We start from the raw sequence: 20,428 nt of genomic DNA, 5'->3' as shown, positions 1-20,428 counted from the left end.
TCCAAGATTACTGTCCCCAGCAAAGCTATCATTCAGAATGGAAGGGCAGATAAAGTGCTTCCCAGATAAGGTAAAGTCAAAGGAGTTCATCATCACCAAGCCCTTATTACATGAAATGTTAAAGGGACTTATCTGAGAAAAAGAAGATCAAAACTATGAACATTAAAAAGACAACATACTCACAATTATCAACAACTGAACCTAAAAAACAAAAACAAAGTAAACAAACAACTAGAACAGGAACAGAATCACAGAAATGGAGATCACATAGAGAGTTAACAGTGGGGAGGGGAAGGGGGAGAATAGGGGAAAAGGTACAGGGAATAAGAAGCATAATTGGTAGGTACAAAATAGACAGGGGGAAGTTAAGAGTAGTATAGGAAATGGAGAAGCCAAAGAACTTATATGCATGACCCGCAGACATGACTAAGGGGAAGGAATACTGATGGCGAGGGGGGGCAGAGTGCAGGGCGGAAGGGGATAAAAGGAAGAAAAAAATGGGACAACTGTAATAGCATAATCAATAAAATATACCTTAAAAAAGGAATATGTGCACTTATAGGTTTAAAAACATATACTTGCTTTCTTTCATGGCACTCTTTGTAAATGATTTTTCTGCTTTTCTTGCCTCATCAGACGGAACACTGGGATACACTTGCAGGAGAATGTCATCTCAAGGAAAGCAAAGAAAGGCACATTAATATAAGCAATGCAGGATTGACACTTTTTGCTCTGCAAGTACTAAAGCAGTCTAGGAATACAGTGAGTCAGAGATACAAAGGTATCATTTATTAAATACTTACCATCATATTCTAAAATGCTTTGTCTTGAGCAGAGAAACTCCATCCATCAAAATCACTTCTGAAAGTTGTGATTTCACTAGCTATCCCAGACAGGAAACATTATAGACCCACTATAGAAATTTTGCTTCAAACCTCATGATACTTAATGTCATAAATTTTCTTCTCCCTCCTGTTGTCATTCCTCCTCACCTCTGAGGCCGTCCCCAAGCTGTCCCTCTCTAGGAACAAACCTCTGTCCTGTTTCCACAAGCAGCACATCACTTTCTTCCATGGAGAGACCGACTGCCTCTCCTATGAAGCTGCTCGCAGGGAGAGCCCTGCCTTTGTGGCAGACCAAATCCTGACTTTACCATGTACCAAAATGAGATCTTGGGTCACTAACTCCACCTCTTGATCTCGGGAGTGCTCATGGGTAGAAGGAGAACACGATTATTTCACTCAGAACTTACGTGAAAATTGAATAAAACGATGTATAGGAAAGCACTTAGCTCAGAGCCTGTGTGCAGATCATGCTAAAAGCTAAGCATTTGGAAACTGCTGCTCATCACCTCATTTATTACAATAACCCCAGATCAGCTTGTAATATCACTTGTTTTCTGCTCTTTGGACCCAGCGCAAGTGGAATAATACGTGGGTGAGGAAGAAAAAAAAACAAAACACAAAGGAAACCAAGATGTAATTATCATATGGAAACAGGGAAATATCTGCCATAGACTCTGTGGCCTTCCAGCCAGCCATGCTTGCTTGCCTCCTTCCATGCCTGCCTGTGCTCGGAGCCTCAGGGGCCAGCCCATGGAGAGACTCGTCCTTTCTACCCACCCCACACCCCAGGCAGCCAGGGGAGGGTCTGGGACTGCAAAGGTACCCTGAAGACTCTGCGGGCCCTTGGAGAATCTTGCTCCTCCAAGAGGGAAGAGAAAGTAGTGCTGGTGCTGCACTTCCCCAACCCTTTTACCTCCTGCCTTGAAAGTGGATGTGATGTCTGGAGCCGCAGAAGCCATCTTATGACCAAGAGACATAAGCACCAGGGAAGGCCCTGATGATCTCAGAGAAACACACCCTGGCCTGAGGTCACTGAGCACTGCGCCAAAACATTGGTTGCCTCCCTCTGCTACCTGTGACAGATGGAAAATTAACGACTTTCTGTTTAAGCCACCAACCTCGGGTCTTCCAGGAATTGAAGCCAGGTACATTATTATTATTTTTTTGTAATTATTTTAAAGTATTTTTAGAGAAGAAGAGAGAGGAACATCAATTTGTTGTTCCACTTATTTATGCACTCATTGGTTGATACTTGCATGTGTCCAAACAAAGACTCAAACCTACAACCTTTTGGTGTACAGTACCAGGCTTTAACCAACTGAGCTACCTGACCAGGGCCTAGTGCATTCTTAACTGGCACAATGCATATGGCAACACCCAGATGTCCCTCACTGAGGTCAATCGTGGCCCCTTGTTTATGATGGCCCATTATTGTGGGGAGGACCCAAGCATAAGTTCCCAAAAATCACAGCACCCGTGTAGGTTGGGGCAGAATAGAAGACTGTGGGTCATTCTGACACAAAGCTTGTATGGAGCCCTAGCTCTGCTCGGAACTGTACGAGGAGCTGGAGGGTCAAGGGGATAGAGACCACCTCCCTGAGCCATCCGGACACAAGCCAGAGAGGCCCACACACAGAGACACGACCAGACACACCCCTCAGACACAGCCACACAGAGCCACAAGCAAAGGCCGGAAAGAGAGGAAAAGGAAAACCATCTCAGCCCCAGGCACCCAGGAGACAGGCGCTGGACTGAGCAGACTTCAGGGGCAGGAAGTAGGCCCTGCTGGCTGAGGCTGAGTCTGGATCATGTTGACCATGATATCTACTGAGGCCCCGAAGGTCAGTCCTGTCTACAAATGTTGGGTGACAGTGGACTGCATTCACCACAACTCTGGTGCTCATAGTGTCACAGCGGGCCTGGTGTGTCTGTATGTGACATGGAAGAAACTTGAGAATCGCCATTGGTGGACCATAACCCAATGAACTACATGCACCCTGTGAAGTCCTTGAGACTATTTTCAAGCTGCAGACCAATGATGGCCCCGCCAGGACCCCACAGGATACCCCCTGTGCCTTAGAGAAGAATCTGAATCAAGACAGGTCCGTGTCATAAGTAGATTGCCCGGGACATGACAAACCCAAAGAGAATGGGTTCTAGGCTCCATGCAAAGCACCTTCCTTCCATCAGAGCAGCAGATACAGGTTTCTGGGGGATGACCAGGGACAAGCACAAGAGGCTCAAATATGACCTGACAGTGTCACATGAACAAGGAACTTACCAAAGAGTTTAGCCAATTGTTCTTCTTGCTTATGTGAACTTGATGCAAACTTAGAATTTTTCAAGCCCTTTTGTTGAGAAGAACCTATGGGAAAATAAACCTTAGCTGTGAGTAAATCTTTCATCACATCTGCATGTAATCTTTCAAATTGATACTTCCAGGCACAGTGTCTTGAGAGTAGCATCATACAATTGGCTGCTCTAGGGGAAAGAGTGCTGGAAATGGCTACCAGTCCACCCTGTGAGTGCCTTGTGAGCTCGGGCAGCAAAGTTCTACTTTTCTCCTTGAGGCTGGTGGGAAAGGCACCAACCACAGGAGGAGGAGGAGGGAGATAACACTTGCTGACGTGCCCTCCCCTTCTCACGTCTCTGTGTCGTTATCTGTTTGGACTCACGGCTGTGCTCAGAGCTCAGTGCTCAGTGTGGGGGCAACAAGCAGACAGCTACGCCTCAGGTTTTTTGAAGAGAAACTCCCCTGTCCAAGGAATGATGCCAATAGGGGAGATTTCGACCACTTTGGAGATATGATGCTTTCTTGTTTTGGAGGAGAGGGAACAGTACTACTGCGTGCTCTGCCCTGATCCACACTGTGCGTCTATATTCGGCTGCCCCCACCCCCGACCCATGTGATGAGCACAGGAAACCCCTGACATTGTCATTAACAAATTAAAAAAAATGAAGGACTGGTGGACAATCTCCTCTAGGACTTCAGGGGCCTATTTCAAGGCTTCTACGCACACTCTTGTAGCTACATCAAGGACACGAATCAACTGGGCTAAAGAACTATAGCACCCCGTGGAGATTTTGAACTGTACTTTCAGGCTTTTCTTCATGGAGGTCGTGATATCGCAGCGTCCAGACACATCTCTGTGATTCAAGGTCATGGTCAGCCCTTTTTTCTGGCCCCAGGTTAGTGGGCAAACCACCAAGAGGAAACTGATCCCCTAAGGGAGGGTTGTTAAGGCCACACCACCCACCCACCCTGAGTGCCACGGAGCTGTCATGAGTGTCTGTGGATGTGACCTTTAACTCAAAACCAGTGATGGTGTGGACTGTCGTCTGGTACCCTGGCAGACAATATGCATAGCCATTGAGCAATTTGTGCACGTGGCAGCTTTCAGCTCTTCAGGATAATTGAATCAGATTTGTTCAAGGGACATGGACATTTCTTTCAGGTATATTGTGTTTTTGGTAAATGAAGGAAAAAATGTTTTCTTTCACTGCAGTATTAGTGAATCATTAACAATTATTACAATGACAGTATAAGTAAAACCATGCAGTAAAATATATGTTCACTAAAACCGTTTTTTTTTTTTAAGTGCCCTGACTAGAGTAGTCACCTCCCCTTTTCCTGCTGTCACCCCTGACCTGACAGCTCACATAATGTACTCACTGCCCTCCATGACATATGACGCTGGTTTATGACCTCGGTCTACTTAATTTTTGGAGGACAATACTGTGATTCCTCCATCACCAGGACTGTGTCTACTTCTGCTTTCTCCCCAGATCTGATGGGTTTTACATCAAGAGAATTTCCCAGAATGTAGTCAGCCAATAAATTCAGTAAATAACAAAAGAGCAGGGAAATATGATGTTCACTTGGAATAGCTATGTTCATAATAGCATCAGTCAAATTGTCAAAAGCAGAAACAATGCAAACACCCATCAACTGATCAATGGATTAACAAAATATCCATACAATTGAATATTATTGAATCATAAAAATTTTGAAAACCTGTTAAAGAAACCAATCACAAAAGACCATGTATTACATGATTCTATATGTGAAATATTCAGAGTACACAAGTCTATAGAGGAGACAGTGGTTGCCAGAGGCCTTGGGAAAGGGGACTCAGGGACTGACAGTTAGTGAATATGACAGTACTTTTTGAGATGATGAAAATGTTCTAAAATTAGATAATGGTGATTCACAACTCTTTATACTAAAAACTGCTAGATCATAAACTTTATGAGGGTGAACTTTATGTTACCTGCAAACATCTCAAGCTGTTATTTAATATAATGTGTGTATATGAAGGGACAGATAAAGCAAGATTGGCCTGATTAGCACATGTGATTAGCATATTATACTTATCTTTCCACTTTTATGTATACTTGAAAATTTTTATAATGAAAAGTTAAAATGTGCACGTATGCTACCCTCTTGTGGATCCCTGAATTTTGGGAAAGGTTCAAAGTAGGAAAAATGTAAAGTTACTCCCTTCTCCTAAGCAAGAAATCACTATGGTAAATTCAGGGACGTGAAGAAGGTAGAGGGTGGGAGAAGCCCTGTGTTCACCACTTCCGAACTTGCAAGAGATGACCACCATCTCCTGCCTGATTTAGGCTCAAGGTGAGTCTCCCACTTCTCTATCTGCCACAACAATACACTTGTTTCAGTACCTTTGATCAGGTGGGAAGGGTGGTGGAGCTCCGCAGCATGCCAACAGTCCAAAAAGAGAATAAAGAAGAGGATCTCTATTCCTCTCATCTTTGCCATGGTCTATAAACCACTAGAAGCAAATATCTAAAAATCCTCAGCTGGAACAGCCTTGAACTCTAGGATACTGTGGAACTTTACGGTCTGTGAAGTCACACCAGGGATAGGTGGGGCAGTTCTACAGCACAAAGGAGGGAGGGTCTGATTCCTTAGACAGGGACCAGAGGGATGGCTGTCCAGTGCTTTCCCTTCTCCTGTACGCTCTATAGCCTGAAGGTGGTAGGTTGCGAGGGACGAAAACTACTAAATCAGCTTAAGTGAATTGAAAGTGGCCAGATTAGCCAGTAAAAGCTTAGGATAAATCAAGATATCACATTAGGCACTGTTAATTATTGTATTACATAAAATTATAATACCAAAAATATTATAAACAAAAGCGTAAGTTAATGTCTCTCATGTATCGCTATTTCCCCTATATATTTTTCAAATTTTTAATTATTGATTTGAGAGAGAGAGAGAGAGAGAGAAACATCAATTTGTTCTTCCCCTCATTTATGTATTCACATTGTTTGATTCTTGTATGCACCCTGACCAGGGATCAAACCGAAACCCTAGCATATCAAGACAATGTTCTGACCAACTAAGCTTCCCAGAGAGGGCTTCCCTATTATGTTTTATAAGTATTAAACTACTTTCAAAGGAAAAATCTTTATATTTTAGCATTTTTTACTGCATTTTGATTTTGCTTGGGTCCCACAAATTATATAGCTGTCACTGCCCTTTAGGCCTCCTGTTCGCACACTGTATGCAGTAGGGGAACAGAATAAATCTTTGGGGGCAAAAAGTTGCACAAAAAGTTATATAGCTGAGTTCTGAGTAGCTCAGGTGTATTCCTTTGCTGGGGCTGCTGTAACAAAATACCGGGGGATGGGGGGTGCTGAAACAGCAAAAATCTATTGTCTCACATTTCTGGAGGCCAGAAGTCCAAGATCAAGGTGTCAGGTGGGTTGGTTCTTTCTGAGATCTCTCTCCTTGGCTTGTAGGTGGCCATCTTCTCCCTGCGTCTTCAGAGTGTCTTCCCTCCACACGCAAAGTTCCTTTCCTTATAAGGACATTGGTCATATTGGATTAAGGCCCATCCTAATGGCCCCATTTAATCTTAGTTACCTCTGTAAAGACATGCCAAATAAATCCACAATATGAGATACTGAGGATTAGGACTTCAACGTATAAATTAAGGGGTGGGAGGTGGAACACAATTCATATAACATTAGATAATGACAATAGCATAAGTCTTATTTCTCTAAAATATCTTCAAAAAAGTAAGAATAGAACAGAAAAGAACATATAAAACAACACAAAACTCACACCATTAGCATAACCAAGAGGAAGTGGCATCAGGCACAGCATTCCGTCATCTGTCTTTCTTTTGGGGTCTCTCAGGAACGTCCCCAAAGATCCCACCCTCTGGGTTTCTCTGTATGTGATAAGAACTTACCTACATTGATGCGTTTGGTCTGCACAGCTCCAACTGGACAGGGCTGGTCTCAATGCATTTGTCAAAATATACCAGGAATTCCAAAATATCAGGGCTGTCTTAACCAGGAGGAACACAATGCAGGAGGCTTAGCAGCCCGCTCGGTGGCTTTTCCCTGAAATGCAGCATGAGTGAGAAGCCCCTGGTAAACACGGGCTGCTAAACTCGGATCATGAATTTGGGCCCCGTCAACCAGAGGAGTCTTTTCGACAGCTATAATCCTTCCCGAAGGGGGCCAACAATCTTCTTTAGTAAAGTGGGTGTAAGTAAGTTACTGAGACTGAAAAAATCAAAGGAATCTAAGTGCTAGGGTGCTGTTCAGGTGAGAAAAGATGCTGTCTGGGGGAGGGTGAGAGGGTGGCTCAAAGGGGCGGGAGGAAGTGGCTGGCCCTTTGGGTTTGAGGGATTCTCTCTCACGCTAGCATTCTCTTACCCGCCTTCCTCTCTTCCTCTCTCTCTGTTTCTTTCTCGCTCCAAAATAAGGTTTCTGAGCTCTTTCTCTTTCTAGTTATCTCATAGGATAGTTGACAAGCCTGCCCTCCTGCCTCTGTAGCTGGGTTTGCTCCAGAGCCTTCAACAACACGTACTTTTGGGGCCCTTTTTCAGCTACTCCTCATCCCCCAAACACTGTTGTCCCTGCTGCCTAGTGTTCATGGAATTTCTTCACAGCCAGGGCCTAGCCTTCTTTTCTAAATGTTTGCTAGGCAGACACCTTTTCACTTCAGCAGTTTATTTCATTTCTAAAGTAATATAAAGACAGACATATAGACCAATGGAATAAAATAGAGAGCCGTCACATATACAAATAAAGGATCTTTGATGGGGGTGACAAAACCATTTAAAGAAGAAAAGACAGTCTTTTCAACAAACAGTGCTGGGAAAACTGAATATTTATGTGCAAAAGAAATAAGTTGGACCCTTACCTAACACCATCTATACAAATGAACTCAAATGGGTTAAAGACCTAAATATAAGAACTAGAACAATAAAGTTCTTAGAAGAAAACTTGGGCAAAAGCTCCTGGACATTGGATTTGGTGTCTCAGATACAACATCAAAGGCAGAAGCAACAAAAGAAAAAATAGACAAGTTAGACAATGAAAACTTTGAAAATTTGTGCATCAGAAGACACTATTAATAGAGTAAAAAGGCAACCCACAGAAAGGGAAAAAATATTTGCAAATTGTATATCTGATAAGGGATTAACATCCAGAATATATAGAGAATTCCTAAAAATCAACAACAACAACAAAAAGAAAGCAATTCAAAAATGGGCAAAGGACTTGAATAGACATATCTCCAAAGAACGCATACCAATGAACAATAAGCACAGGAAAAGAAACTCAGCATCATGAATCATTAGAGAAATGCAAATCAAAACTATGGTGAGATACCAGCTACCACCTCATACCCAATAGGATGGCTGCTGTAAGAAATACACATAATAACAACAACAAGTGTTGGTGAGGATTTGGAGAAACTGGAACCCTTGTGCATTGTTAGTGGTGCTGCTATGGAAAACAGTACAGAGGTTTCAAAATATTTAGTCAATTCATAGAAACAGAAAGTAGAATGGTGGCTGCCGGGGGCTGGGAGAGGGGGAATTGGGGACTTAGTGTTTAATGGGTACAGAGTTTCAGTTTTACAAGATGAGAGAATTCTGGAGATGGATGGTGGTAATGATAGCACAGCATTATGAATGCTTTTTAATACCACTGAACTGTACACTTAAAGTGGTTAAGATGGTAAATTATATGTTATGTGTATTTTAGCACAATAAAAAATGAGAAAAAACACTATATATACATAAATTAAAAACAATTCAATACAAAAGTTTACATTGTAAAAAGAATTCTCCCCTCATTCACTCACGCCTACCGATGTTCCCTTTCTCCTATTAGAGTCTTGAAGGTCCCTGATTTTTTAAAAAAGCCATTCTGAACACTGTGTCTGGCTTTCTTTGCTTTGATTTAACGATATGTCCTCATGTGTTTTGTATCAGATCATACAGAACTCCCTTATTAACTTAAACGACTGCACATCGACCCATTTTTATGAATGCATAAAATAGAAATACAAATGAATACATACCTATGATTCCATTTGCATTAAGTTCTGAAATAGGCAGAATTAGCCTGTGGGGTTAAATTCACGGGGGTGGTCACCTGGGAGGAAAAACAGTGCAGTGACTGAGAGCGGTGGTGGGCCGCTGAAGTGCTGGTCATGCTGGTTTTTAAGCTCAGTGGTAGTTCATGTGTGTCCACGCTGTAATAAATAGACTTATGATTTCTGCACTTTTCTGCATGATGGCAAATTACTATGGCTCAGTCTGGAAGGTGAGTTCAGGCTGTTAGAGCCTTTGACGCCAGCAAAGCTGGAAGCTGCCCAAATGCTCCTCCATAAAGTTGGACAGGCTTCTCGGTGTCCACATCTGTAAAACGGGAATAGTAATAAATTACCCGGTAGAGTTATTGCCCAATTTAATATAATCTACATAAAGTGGGTGGAAGAGCTCCACAAGCACCAGAGTAGGTGCTGGATGAACGCCAGCTACCAAGTTACCAAGTTACCACTAAATTGTAATTGTTACAAGGAAAAGGATCCTCCTCAGTGTTCAATAAATACTTTGGGTGAAATAGCGAGTGCGGCCTCCTTGGGGACTGTGCGATCACGAAGGAGGGTGGTTCGAGGTGCTGAGGGTCAGGAAGACATCCTCCAGGACAGATGACCTCGAGCCGGCCCGACTGCACCCGTGTTCCCTTTAAGAGCGAGGCCATGACGTCATCCCCGCACGGCGCAGCCTACCTTGGAAGCGCCCGGCAGGTCTTCTTAGCTAACCCAATTGGCTGGCCAGCGCTCCGCGACCCAGCCCCTTTGCTCGCTACCGTCCCCGGGCTTGAGCAATCGATCGGTCCGGGTGGAAGCGGCGATTGGCCGCGGGGCGCGCCCTCCAGAGAGGCCCTTGTAGGCTGCGCGCTCCGGTGGGAGGGGCGCGGTGGCGCTCTGGAGCCTCAGTGGTCCGGTCTGCCCGCCCGCCCGCCCGCCGGTCCGCCGGTCTCTCCTGCAGCCTGCCTGCTGGGCAGGGCCGGCCCGGCCCCGCCATGGAGTCCTACGACATCATCGCCAACCAGCCCGTGGTCATCGACAACGTGAGGCCCGGCAGCCGGGGGGAAGGCGGGCGCCCCGCCCCCGGGTCGCACGCGGCAGCACCGGGGGGGACCCCACCCGTCTGGGCTCGTCCCTCGCGCGTTGCCTGCCCGGGGCCTGCGCACCTGCTTGGCCCTGCAGCCCGGGCCTTGGGGCCCCAGACCCCCGCCGGCGCCGTGGAGACCCTACTCGAGCCCTTCCCCAGCCAGCCCGTGATGAACGTCTCGGGAGAGCAGGAGTGTCAGCAGGCTGCCCTCCCCGGGGATGCACCCCGGACCCTGCTTGGTTGAGAGTTGGGGTCACTGGGCAGATTTCGACCCCAGCTCCATTACCCGTCTCCATCGGGCTGTGGCCCTGTCTGCCCTTCATGGTAGAGGAAGGATGGTATTTGCCCTTTTGCACACTGCTTGGCCTCATCTTTTGGAGACAGTTGGCCTGGGGACCTTTCCAACAGCCCTTCCCAAAGGGCTACACCCCTAGACCTCCAGAGTGGACAGGGCCTACTGCCCTCTTTTCCTAAAACTGGAAAAAATGCAAGTTCAGCGCTACCAGCCACAAATTCACCACCTGGTTGGCCACTTGGCTGCTTTGACCCTCTCCTGAAGTGCTCCTTGTGCAGAGCAGAAGTGCTGCAGCTGGCAGGGAAGAGAGAGTTCAGGACCTCTCTTCCCAGGACCCTTAAACAGTTCAGGGTAATTGTTTGGAAGCCTCAGGGGAGAGATGCCTGGCCTCCTTGTGGCCTTGTTCTATACCAGTAGGGCTCGGCATGCTGTCAGCTGCCCTCTGAGGATTTGTCCTCAGAAATTTCTGGTCCATTGGAAGAAGGATGAATGGCTCTGGGTGTCTGCCTCTGGTGTGTGAGCCTTGGGGTTTCTTTGTTGTTGTTGTTGTTGTTGTTATTATTACTTTTAATCCTCACCGAGGACATGTTCATGATTTTAGAGAGAAAAATTGATGTGAGAAACATCAATCTGTTGCTTCCTGTACATGCCCCGACCAAGGCTCAAACCTACAATCTGACCTGGAATCAACTCACAACCTTTCGGTGTATGAACCGATACTCCAAATAGCTGAGCCACGCGGCCAGGGCAAGACTTGGAGTTTTTGATAATGACTCCCTTCTTTTTCTGGGATCTGCCTCTCTCCCACATGACCCCCACATGTCATCCCTAAGCAGTTGTTTTTGGGAGTACCTATGTGGGCTCCCTGAGCCACAGCAGGAATGTTTAATAAGAAGGCTAGACTGGGCTTGGGGGTAGTCTCCAGCAGGCTACAGGAACGACCAGTCTGCTTCCCTTCTTGGTGGGCCCGTAATTCACTTAGGCTAATCAACGAGCTTATGAGTTCAGAGGGCCACCTGCATGGTTTCTCTGGGCTTCTGGCTGCTCTGTAACTTGGGGACGTTTATTCCTGCATTGCAGACCCAAAGTGTTTGATGGAGATATGTGTGAATGGGGCTTGGTGAGGGGTTCTAGATGCCAGGTCCAGGCTGGCACAGTGGCAGCACAAGTTCTTTGTCTGTCATCTTCCCATGGGCCCTGTACATGATACAGTCTGCTGGGAGCAGGGGGACCAAGAGCTACTCTCTTGAAAAAAGCTACTCTCAGGGGTCGCTTCTAGCTGGCCTTCAGGAGTAGCTATGCCACAGATTCCTCTTTCCAGGAGCTAACCTTGGAGTGTGCGGTGGTCTCTCAATCTCCTGTTGGCATTCTGGGCTGTATAATTCTTGGTTGTGAGAGTCTGGCTTGTGCACTGTAGGCTGTTTAGCAGGTCCCTGAACTCTACCCACTATATTGCCAATAGCTTCCTTCCTCCCCTCCCCAGTCTATAGACACTGTCAATTTAGGGGGATACAAAATTCTGCCCCCCTCTCCCTGCACAGTTTTGAGCCACTGGTGTACTTGTAAATGAGCTTGCCTATCCAGTGTTGTGGATAGGCAGCCTGCACTCTCCCCTGCAAGGCACTGCCTTAATTTGGGAGTAAATGCAGGCAGCTAAACATTATTTTTCCTTGCAGGGTTCCGGGGTGATCAAGGCTGGCTTTGCAGGAGATCAGATTCCCAAATACTGTTTCCCAAACTAGTAAGTGTGCTTCCCAGAACACTGGTCCCATGTCTTTGAGGCCAACCATGCCCCCACCGGTAGGGAAGACACCAGATTTGTGAGGCTGACACTGTTGAGGGTTCTGGAAGGAGCAGGCTGGGCTTACCCCTCCTCTTTGGAGTCTGAATTTGGTTCCTCACTGAGCTGGGGAGGAGAAGCTGCCAGCATTTCCCTGGGGACAGGGTGTGGTAGCAGCAGCAAAAATAAAAGGGAGAAGTTTCCAGGAGAAAGACCTGAACTAAGAGGAGGGAAGAATGGAAAATTATTGCACGGCCACCTCTTCTTCCGAGGAGAGGTTTTCTTCAGGGCTTATTAATTTTCAGACTTTAAAAAATTTTCTTTCAGTCTAGAAGGTATTTCCCTGAATAGTTCCAGCGGTAGCAGGGGTCAGAGGAGGTAAAATCTGGAGAACCTGGGGTACACCTTCGGCTACTCCAGCCCACTGGGAATTTTTCCCTCAGCAGTGTCACCTCGCAAATCCTGGAGGCTTTAGAGTGATTAGCCTAAGTCTGGGGGTGGGCAGGGGGTCCAGGGTCACCTGAAGTGGCTGGCTATGCCAAGACTCGAGGCCTGGTCTGGAAACAAGCCAGTGTGGAACACCCAGTAGGGCTCCAGCTTTCCTTTCTAAACCCCACTTGGGTGTAATTAAGGTTCCTGTTGATGCACAAGAAACTTGGGTCAAATTTTGGAATCTCTATTCTGGAAGCCCTGGCAGTGGGAAGGGGCAGGATCAACTGATGTGAGAGGGGTGCACAAAGGAGCCACTACCCAGCTTCCCAGGGCCTTCCTCCCTGGGTCTACAGGTAGTGGCCGCAGCCTTGTCCTCCTAACATTGACAGCGTGGGCTGAGCACTATGGCTGCAGAAGCTGACCCACTGCCAGGAATGGGCCATGAAGGGCTAACATCCCAAAGCTCAGCCCTCTCTTGGAGGGACACCTGTTCTGACCCTGAGCTTTCTGTACTGCCATGGCCTGTTCTGTAGTCCCTTATCCCATATCCCTGGGTTCTGACCTTTACCCCATGACCACATCCTGTTGCTTTGGAGTAAGTCTCTCTGTTGACCACTGGAGCTGGACTTGGTTTTCCTGGGCTGAGCTGAGTTGTGCCCCCCACCAACCTCACTGACTTTACCTGCCCTCACAGTGTCGGGCGCCCTAAGCACATGCGGGTGATGGCTGGAGCCCTGGAAGGAGACCTCTTCATTGGACCGAAAGCAGAGGTAACACCTGTGGAACCTGTATTTTCTTGGGTTTGGGGTCTTCATAGTCCCGGGAGCATCCGCTGGGGGCCAGAGCTGTACTGCGGAGGCATCTGGGACTCTGCTGTCTGAGCCGTGTGCCAGGTGCCCCCTAGACACCCCAGGCTTCAGCTCTGAAGAACTCTGCCCTGTAATAAGGCACTGGTTCCTGTGGGCGGGGGGAAGGGGAACAGTTAGACCATTTCATGCCCTGTCTTTTGGAAGCTGCAGAGGAAAGAACTGATTAAAAAGTGACTTAAGAGTCTGAATTACCCAGACTTGATAACTGATCACAATGAGAGCTGTGGAGCCACTTTTTTTACATCCGAGCGAGGGTGACTTGCCAGGGGCCACACAAACCAGAAGAGGCCCTCAAGCGGAGCAAATGCGGAGTGGGAGAATTAAAAGAAAGTGCAGATTAGGCACCTGCAAAACATAATGTGGGGTGCCAGGGCCTGGGGCCTGAGTTGGGGTAAGATAAGAGCTCTCAGGAGATGAGTGAGTAGGGAGAGAGAGGCCAGGTGGGGGTTGGCAAGAAGGGGCATGTTGTGTGTGACATCGAAAGGCAAATCCATGCAGGAGATGTGAGCACTGGCGGGGGAGCTGGAAGAAGTGGGGGTGGGCGTGACGGGTGGCCACTGGCGGGAACTGTACAGCCGCTGATGGGAGCAGTAACTATGAGTGATAGAGATGGAAGTGGGGAGAAGGGGAGAATGTGCTGGCAGTGAGAGTAGAGAAGCATGGTCAGGGGAGGAAGAGGAGGGACTGGATGACGGAGGAATCATGTCACCACCGTCGCTTGTCCCCGGCCAGTTGAGGCTGGCTGGGCTCTGAGATCCTGAGAGGCTGCCGGACAACTGAGCCTACACTGAGTTCAGGACCTGGCAGTGCGTGGGGGCACCCAGTGAACAGCAGTGGTTCTACTCAGGGCGGCTTCCAGAAAGGCAGAAAGCAATGGCTGGGTGAGGGGCATGGGCCATACTGGCCTTTCCACCCCTCCTCTGCAGGAGCACCGGGGGCTGCTGGCCCTACGCTACCCCATGGAGCACGGCGTGGTGCGGGACTGGAATGACATGGAGCGCATCTGGCAGTACGTCTACTCCAAGGACCAGCTGCAGACCTTCTCTGAGGAGGTGTGGCAGCCAGGCCTCCCACAGGCTCCGAATCCGCTCGCTTTGCCCTCCTTGCTGTGCTCCCCAGTGGTCAGGTTCCCACATTTCCTGCATTTCGATAGGAGGGCCTGCCACCTCTTCACTTCCAGAGAGGGCTGGCTCTTTGGAATAATTGCCAGCAGGTGACAGGAAAGTGCCCTTGAGAAGGACATCAGGCTGTAACCACGTGTATTCAAAGCAGGGGGCAAAGGGGGTTGGCTGTCTGGAAAGATCCTTTTCGAGCCTAGCGTACTGTCTGTGCACACGCCCTCAACTCTGCCATCTCTTATAGCATCCAGTTCTTCTAACGGAAGCCCCGCTCAACCCGAGTAAGAACCGGGAAAAGGCAGCAGAGGTGTTCTTTGAGACCTTCAATGTGCCGGCCCTGTTTATCTCCATGCAGGCCGTACTCAGCCTGTGAGTGGTCCCCTGTGTCCCTATCCTCCCTGGGGCCATCCTGCTCAAGGTGACCAGGTGTCTGGCTTCCCTATAGAAACAGCCCCCTGATGGTTATTCCTTTAGGGAGTTCCTCGTGTCCCTTTTTCAGATCAGATCATTCCGTTGTCCCAGGGTCCCTTCCAGGGGTGGGAGGTCCCCATGCCTTGCTGGCTGAGGTGAAGGGATGCTGACCTGCTGACAGGTATGCGACAGGACGCACAACAGGAGTGGTTTTAGACTCAGGGGATGGGGTCACCCATGCTGTCCCTATCTACGAGGGCTTTGCCATGCCACATTCCATCATGAGGGTGGACATTGCTGGCCGCGACGTCTCCCGCTATCTCCGGCTGCTGCTGCGCAAGGAAGGCGTCGACTTTCACACCTCAGCTGAGTTTGAGGTTGTTCGGACCATCAAAGAGGTGACAAAGGGCAAGAGGGTGTCAAGATGACCTGGAGGGCAAAGGGTGGGGAAGGGAAGCAGGACCAGGGCTTGAGGTGGAACCCTGGGTGTGGGTGTCCCAGTCTGCAGCCTTCTGAGGATGTGTCCCTGCCGCCACCCCCTTGCAGAGAGCCTGCTACCTGTCTATCAACCCTCAGAAGGATGAGGCTCTGGAGACAGAGAAGGTGCAGTACACCTTGCCAGATGGCAGCATGCTTGACGTAAGTCGCCAGGCCTGGCCCTGGGTGGCAGTGGTACTGCTGGGACCTGGAGGAGGAAAAAGACTGTCTCCATATTATGCTCCAAAGGTGGGGCCAGCGCGATTCCGAGCTCCCGAGCTGCTGTTCCAGCCAGACCTGATAGGGGATGAGAGCGAGGGACTCCACGAGGTGCTGGCGTTTGCCATCCACAAGTCTGACCTGGACCTCCGCCGGACGCTGTTCGCCAACATCGTGCTTTCAGGCGGCTCCACGCTGTTCAAAGGTACCCTGGTTTGGGAGGTGGCGGCAGGATTCTAGGAGCTGAGGGCAACTGCAGCTTCACCAGCAGCCTGGCACATGGCCTGTTTTCTGTTAGCCTTTTGATGTTCAGTGAGCAATTTTTTTAAGAAGAGGAATATTTAAAATTACATTTTACTCACTTTGTAAATAAGCACTAAGTTTATATGAGATCTAAACCATGTTACGTGAAGTGCCCTTTCCCTGCTGTCCTGGCCGCCCCTTTCCTCCACACAGGACTTGCTGGTTTCTCAGGCAGCGGTCGACTGCCTCCCTGCCCATATTAACAAATGTGCATCAACCCCGTGTACACACACACTGTAGCGTGTTCCACAAGTCCTGACCATGTATGGCTTTAGCATCATATCTGGAAGCTCTTTTTCTACCCCTGTAAGTTCTTTCATACGGCCATACAGTATTTCACTAAATGGATGTCCCGTGTAGCCACTGTCCTGCTGCTGGCCCTTGAGGGAGTTGTAGCCACCTCTCATTAGTACCCTCCCGCACTGTCATTGCACATGCTGAGAATATACTACAGGGTAAATCCTAGAGTAGAAGTCCTGAGTCGGAGGGCAGGTGTGCCTTTGTTATTTGGTGGGTACTGCCGAGGTGTCCCTCCTGAGAGCTTGTGCCCACTGCCAGCCTGACACTGTGTGTGATCTTCGCCCGCCTGCCAAATAGGTAGATGTTTTCTCCTGATTTGTCATTAGCCTTTGACTTTGCTTCTGGTGGGTTTTAGCTACTGGAGCATTGGGGGGAAAACCTGGGGGCCAGCAGAGCTATGTGACTTGGGGATGCATCTCCTGTCACCTCTCTTTGGAAGCTGGACTCCCTGCAGGCCTGGTGCTGGGTCTTTTCTGCCCTTGGAGTGTTTTTGTGACTACCCTTAATCCTGGGAAGAACTGCTGAAAGGAGGGTGGCCACCGGGGGACACCAGGTTGGATATGGGAGAGCTAGTGGTAAGGGGGCTGGATGGGGACCCCGGGCTAGTCAGCCTTGTGTTCACAGGCTTTGGTGACCGATTACTAAGTGAAGTGAAGAAGCTTGCCCCAAAGGATGTCAAAATCAAGGTGAGGTTGTGGAGAGTGCCCATGGGGCGTGGGGGTCCTGGGCAGCCTTGACCAGGGAGAGGGCACATGCCACCTCCAGAGGCCCTGCCATTTCCAGCCCAGCCACATCTCCCATTCGCCAGTTCCCCCTGCCCCCAGCTGATGCACCAGCTATCTGGCCTCGTGCCCTGCAGGAAATCACCCCCAAGGCTGGGACAGGGGCTGCTGTGTGGGGACAGGCTCTTAGTTGCCTCTTACTCCCGCTAGATCTCTGCGCCTCAAGAACGGCTGTACTCCACGTGGATTGGGTAAGGCAGAGCTCACAGGGAGGGCTCTGGGAGGAAACCATTTTGCCCTGGACACTTCTCCGAGGGTTGGCCCGGGCCAGGGGGAGGTGGATGGATTTCCCTCCCAGGTGAGGGAAACAGAACTCTGAGTGCCCAGGGACGGTGGCTAACCATAAGAACACCATCCCTTCCTCCTCACAGCGGGTCCATCCTGGCCTCACTAGACACTTTTAAGAAGATGTGGGTCTCCAAGAAAGAGTATGAAGAAGATGGCGCCCGTGCTATTCATCGTAAAACCTTCTAGTGCCCAAGGAGGAGGGGCAGTGTGTTGGGAGAATGGGAGCAAAGGGGAGCCAGAGCCCTTGACCCTTTGTGGGCGGGGCTCACGTACCAGGCGTAGGGTCCCCTGCATGCCCTGAACCCCGGGCAGGTGGTGCAGTAGCGCTTCCCTGCAGCACTCCCTTCCACACACACGCAAGCATGCACACACAGACATGGTAATGTTTAGCTGCATGGGTGAGAGTCTTGAGCTGGAATATAGGAACCGAGGAGCCCAGCCATGGATGGTTCTGGTTGTCCCCCTTGGCAGAGCCATTTAGACCTATGGTTCCTGGCTCTAACCCTTGGGGCTGCTTCCCCCGAGCTCTAAGGCCAGACACCCAACTGCCCCCATTTCCTTCGCCAGGATCCCTCCCAGAGCTGGGTGCCTGGATGCCTGTGTAACTAGCCTTGGGGAGTGGATTAGAGGAGGGAGCAGCCAGCAGCTCCCCACTGGTGTATCGTTGTTTCTCATGCCACCTCCCCTTCCTGACCTGACAGGGAAGCACAAAGAGCCAGCCACTCCGAGGCATCCCGGACCTTCCATACTCTGTCCCTGTATTCCTGAGTGGATGCCTTGGTGCAGGCTGACTAGAGGGCAGTCTGCCCTACCCAGTGAGGGGTTCTGGCCCAGGGTTGGAGCCAGGGCAGAGTATGCAGGGGATGGGGCAGCCAGTCTCTTGTGTTCTCCCCTTCGAGGCATTTCATTGATTTGCTGCTCCTTCTCCTTGGCCCCCGTACCCTGGATAGGGAAGAGTTAATGGTCTTCACTTGTTGTGGGGGGAGCCACTTAATCAGAAGGCAGACCCAGAGGGGTGAGGGGGCACAGTTCCTCTCCCAGAAAGAGGTCCTCGTTTCCCTGGGCCAGGCCCCTCACCTCCCTCTCCCAGATATGTACAGTAATTTAACCCAGTTGCCTGAAAAAACCTTTTTTCTAAATCATTATAGTAATAATTATGGACAAGGCCCAGTGTGTGGCTCTCTTTTCTTGTGGTTTTTATGCTGTTGTTTGCTCACCCATCCCTGGAGACTTTGGAGAAAGGACGGGCAAGAATGCAGCACGGCACCAGCTCTAGCTCAGAGCGCTGAGGGTTTTAGTGGTTGGCGGGGCAAAGTGGCACAGGAGGCCCTGGGAGGCCGGGCTCTCAGCCTGGTGGCAGAATTCCCCAGGCCCGTTACCCACGCGCTGCAGGCCTCCATGAGAAGCAGAGAGCAAGGCTGCCTTCCTTTGCCTTATTCTTGGACAGGTGGAGCTGTGGCTTGGTGCCTCTGCATCCTCACCTGTTTGAACACCTCTGCAGCCGTGCTCACATGTGGCTAAGGCTGACGGACCAACAATGATGCAAGTGAGGAAGGAGAGTGAGAAGGGGAAATGGCAAAGGTTGTGTTAATGAACTGGGCTCTGAAGGTAGAAGCTGAGGCTTGCAAGGGCCATGGAAGGAGAAGTGAGAAGTGTCTGCCCTTTCCTTCCGTCATCAAGTATTTGAACACCTACAGTAAGTCCAGGAGGGTGCCATGTGTTTGGGGACAACAGTAAACATGTATTTGCCCCCAAAAACATACAGGTCAGGGGAAGAAGGACAGGCAATTTCAGTAGAGTTGTGGGGCCAGAAGGAGGGGCATCTAACCCACCAGGTGGAGCAGGCTAATTTGCATGGGCCCGAGAAGAGTTAACCAGGCGTGGGGTGGTGTTCCTGGCAGATGTAAGCGCTCAAGAGGACCCCTGGGACCAGTGGGACTGGACAGAAGGCACAGACCTGAGTGATGCCAAGTCGGCAGGGAAGAAAAAGTAGTCTCTGGTTAGAATGCGGGATACACCAAAAAGGTCAGGTGGGACGAGCACAGGGAGGGCCCTGGGGGTTTTTAGCAATGCACTAGGTGGTGGGCAGCCTGCCATGGGAGGGTGATTGTCGTAGCTGGGTATTGAAGGCAACTGGAGGGAGTGGAGCTGAGGGAAAGCCCGGAACTGAGATCATGTAGGAGGAGAGATTACTCTGTCCAGCCTGTCTTCACAGGGCATTTTTTTGAGGGTTTGTGGTCAAAATGCAGGTAAGCTCATACCTGCCCTCAAGAGGGAGACAGTTTACAGAGAACCCTTTGGGGTTCTGTTCATGTACCATTTTTCTCCCAACCATACAAGTTAGAGACCTATTACTTTGAGTCCTCCTCTTCCTTACGTCCTCTACATTGTCAGTTACCAAGTTCTTTTGGAAAGGTAATACCTTTCCTACCCATTTCTTTTCCATGGTGGCCACTACGTCCCTGGCTCCATTTTCCCCAATTCATTTGCTCTTGGATCTGAAAGCCAGGTAACTTTGATTCTGCCACTTCCTCATCCAAAATGTCAAGCAGTTCTCCACTGCCTGGCGAGACCACCTTCATGAACTACACTTCGTTGCATTTAACTCAGGCCCTTTGGGACCTGTCCCTTCCATGTTTTCGGCTTCTGCATCATCATGCCCTGCTTTGCCTGCCAGCCACTACTCATGCTGTTATCTGCTAGGAATGACTTTCCTATAGTCTGTCAAAATCCCATCCTCTAAGCCAAGCACTATGCAGCATCCTCCCTCCTCCCTCTTGGCAGGGATGATGTGTTTGGAGCTCTGTCCCTGCTGGGTTTCTCTTCTGGAGCAAAGCTACAGAGGAGAAGTTGGTAAGGC

At 49.3% G+C, this 20,428-nt stretch overlaps 1 protein-coding gene and 1 long non-coding RNA gene across 2 annotated transcripts; one reads left to right on the top strand and one right to left on the bottom strand.

Annotated features, from left to right (window-relative positions):
* Positions 1 to 594: 594 nt before the first annotated feature.
* On the bottom strand, positions 595 to 9,380 carry LOC129080180 (uncharacterized). The gene is made up of 5 exons (XR_008530165.1): positions 9,193 to 9,380; positions 7,064 to 7,217; positions 6,531 to 6,734; positions 3,127 to 3,210; positions 595 to 672 (listed from the first exon to the last, which is right to left on the bottom strand). It is a non-coding gene; the product is annotated as an uncharacterized LOC129080180 (long non-coding RNA).
* A 756-nt stretch (positions 9,381 to 10,136) lies between these two features.
* ACTR1B (actin related protein 1B) lies at positions 10,137 to 18,733 on the top strand. Its single transcript, XM_054586106.1, has 11 exons — positions 10,137 to 10,250; positions 12,266 to 12,330; positions 13,496 to 13,571; positions 14,597 to 14,722; positions 15,033 to 15,157; positions 15,381 to 15,597; positions 15,746 to 15,838; positions 15,926 to 16,100; positions 17,123 to 17,184; positions 17,431 to 17,471; positions 17,652 to 18,733. Exons 1-11 carry the CDS (start codon positions 10,203 to 10,205, stop codon positions 17,752 to 17,754), a joined length of 1,131 nt encoding a protein of 376 aa, XP_054442081.1. The 5' UTR covers positions 10,137 to 10,202; the 3' UTR covers positions 17,755 to 18,733.
* The last annotated feature ends 1,695 nt before the right edge of the window (positions 18,734 to 20,428 follow it).

Source organism: Pteronotus mesoamericanus, unplaced genomic scaffold, assembly GCF_021234165.1.
Source record: "Pteronotus mesoamericanus isolate MK-2021 breed Mesoamerican mustached bat unplaced genomic scaffold, CSHL_Meso_final contig_121, whole genome shotgun sequence".
Taxonomy (NCBI): Eukaryota; Metazoa; Chordata; class Mammalia; order Chiroptera; family Mormoopidae; genus Pteronotus; species Pteronotus mesoamericanus.
Note: the sequence above shows the minus strand (reverse complement) of the source record. Positions and strands in the feature narration are given on the sequence as shown.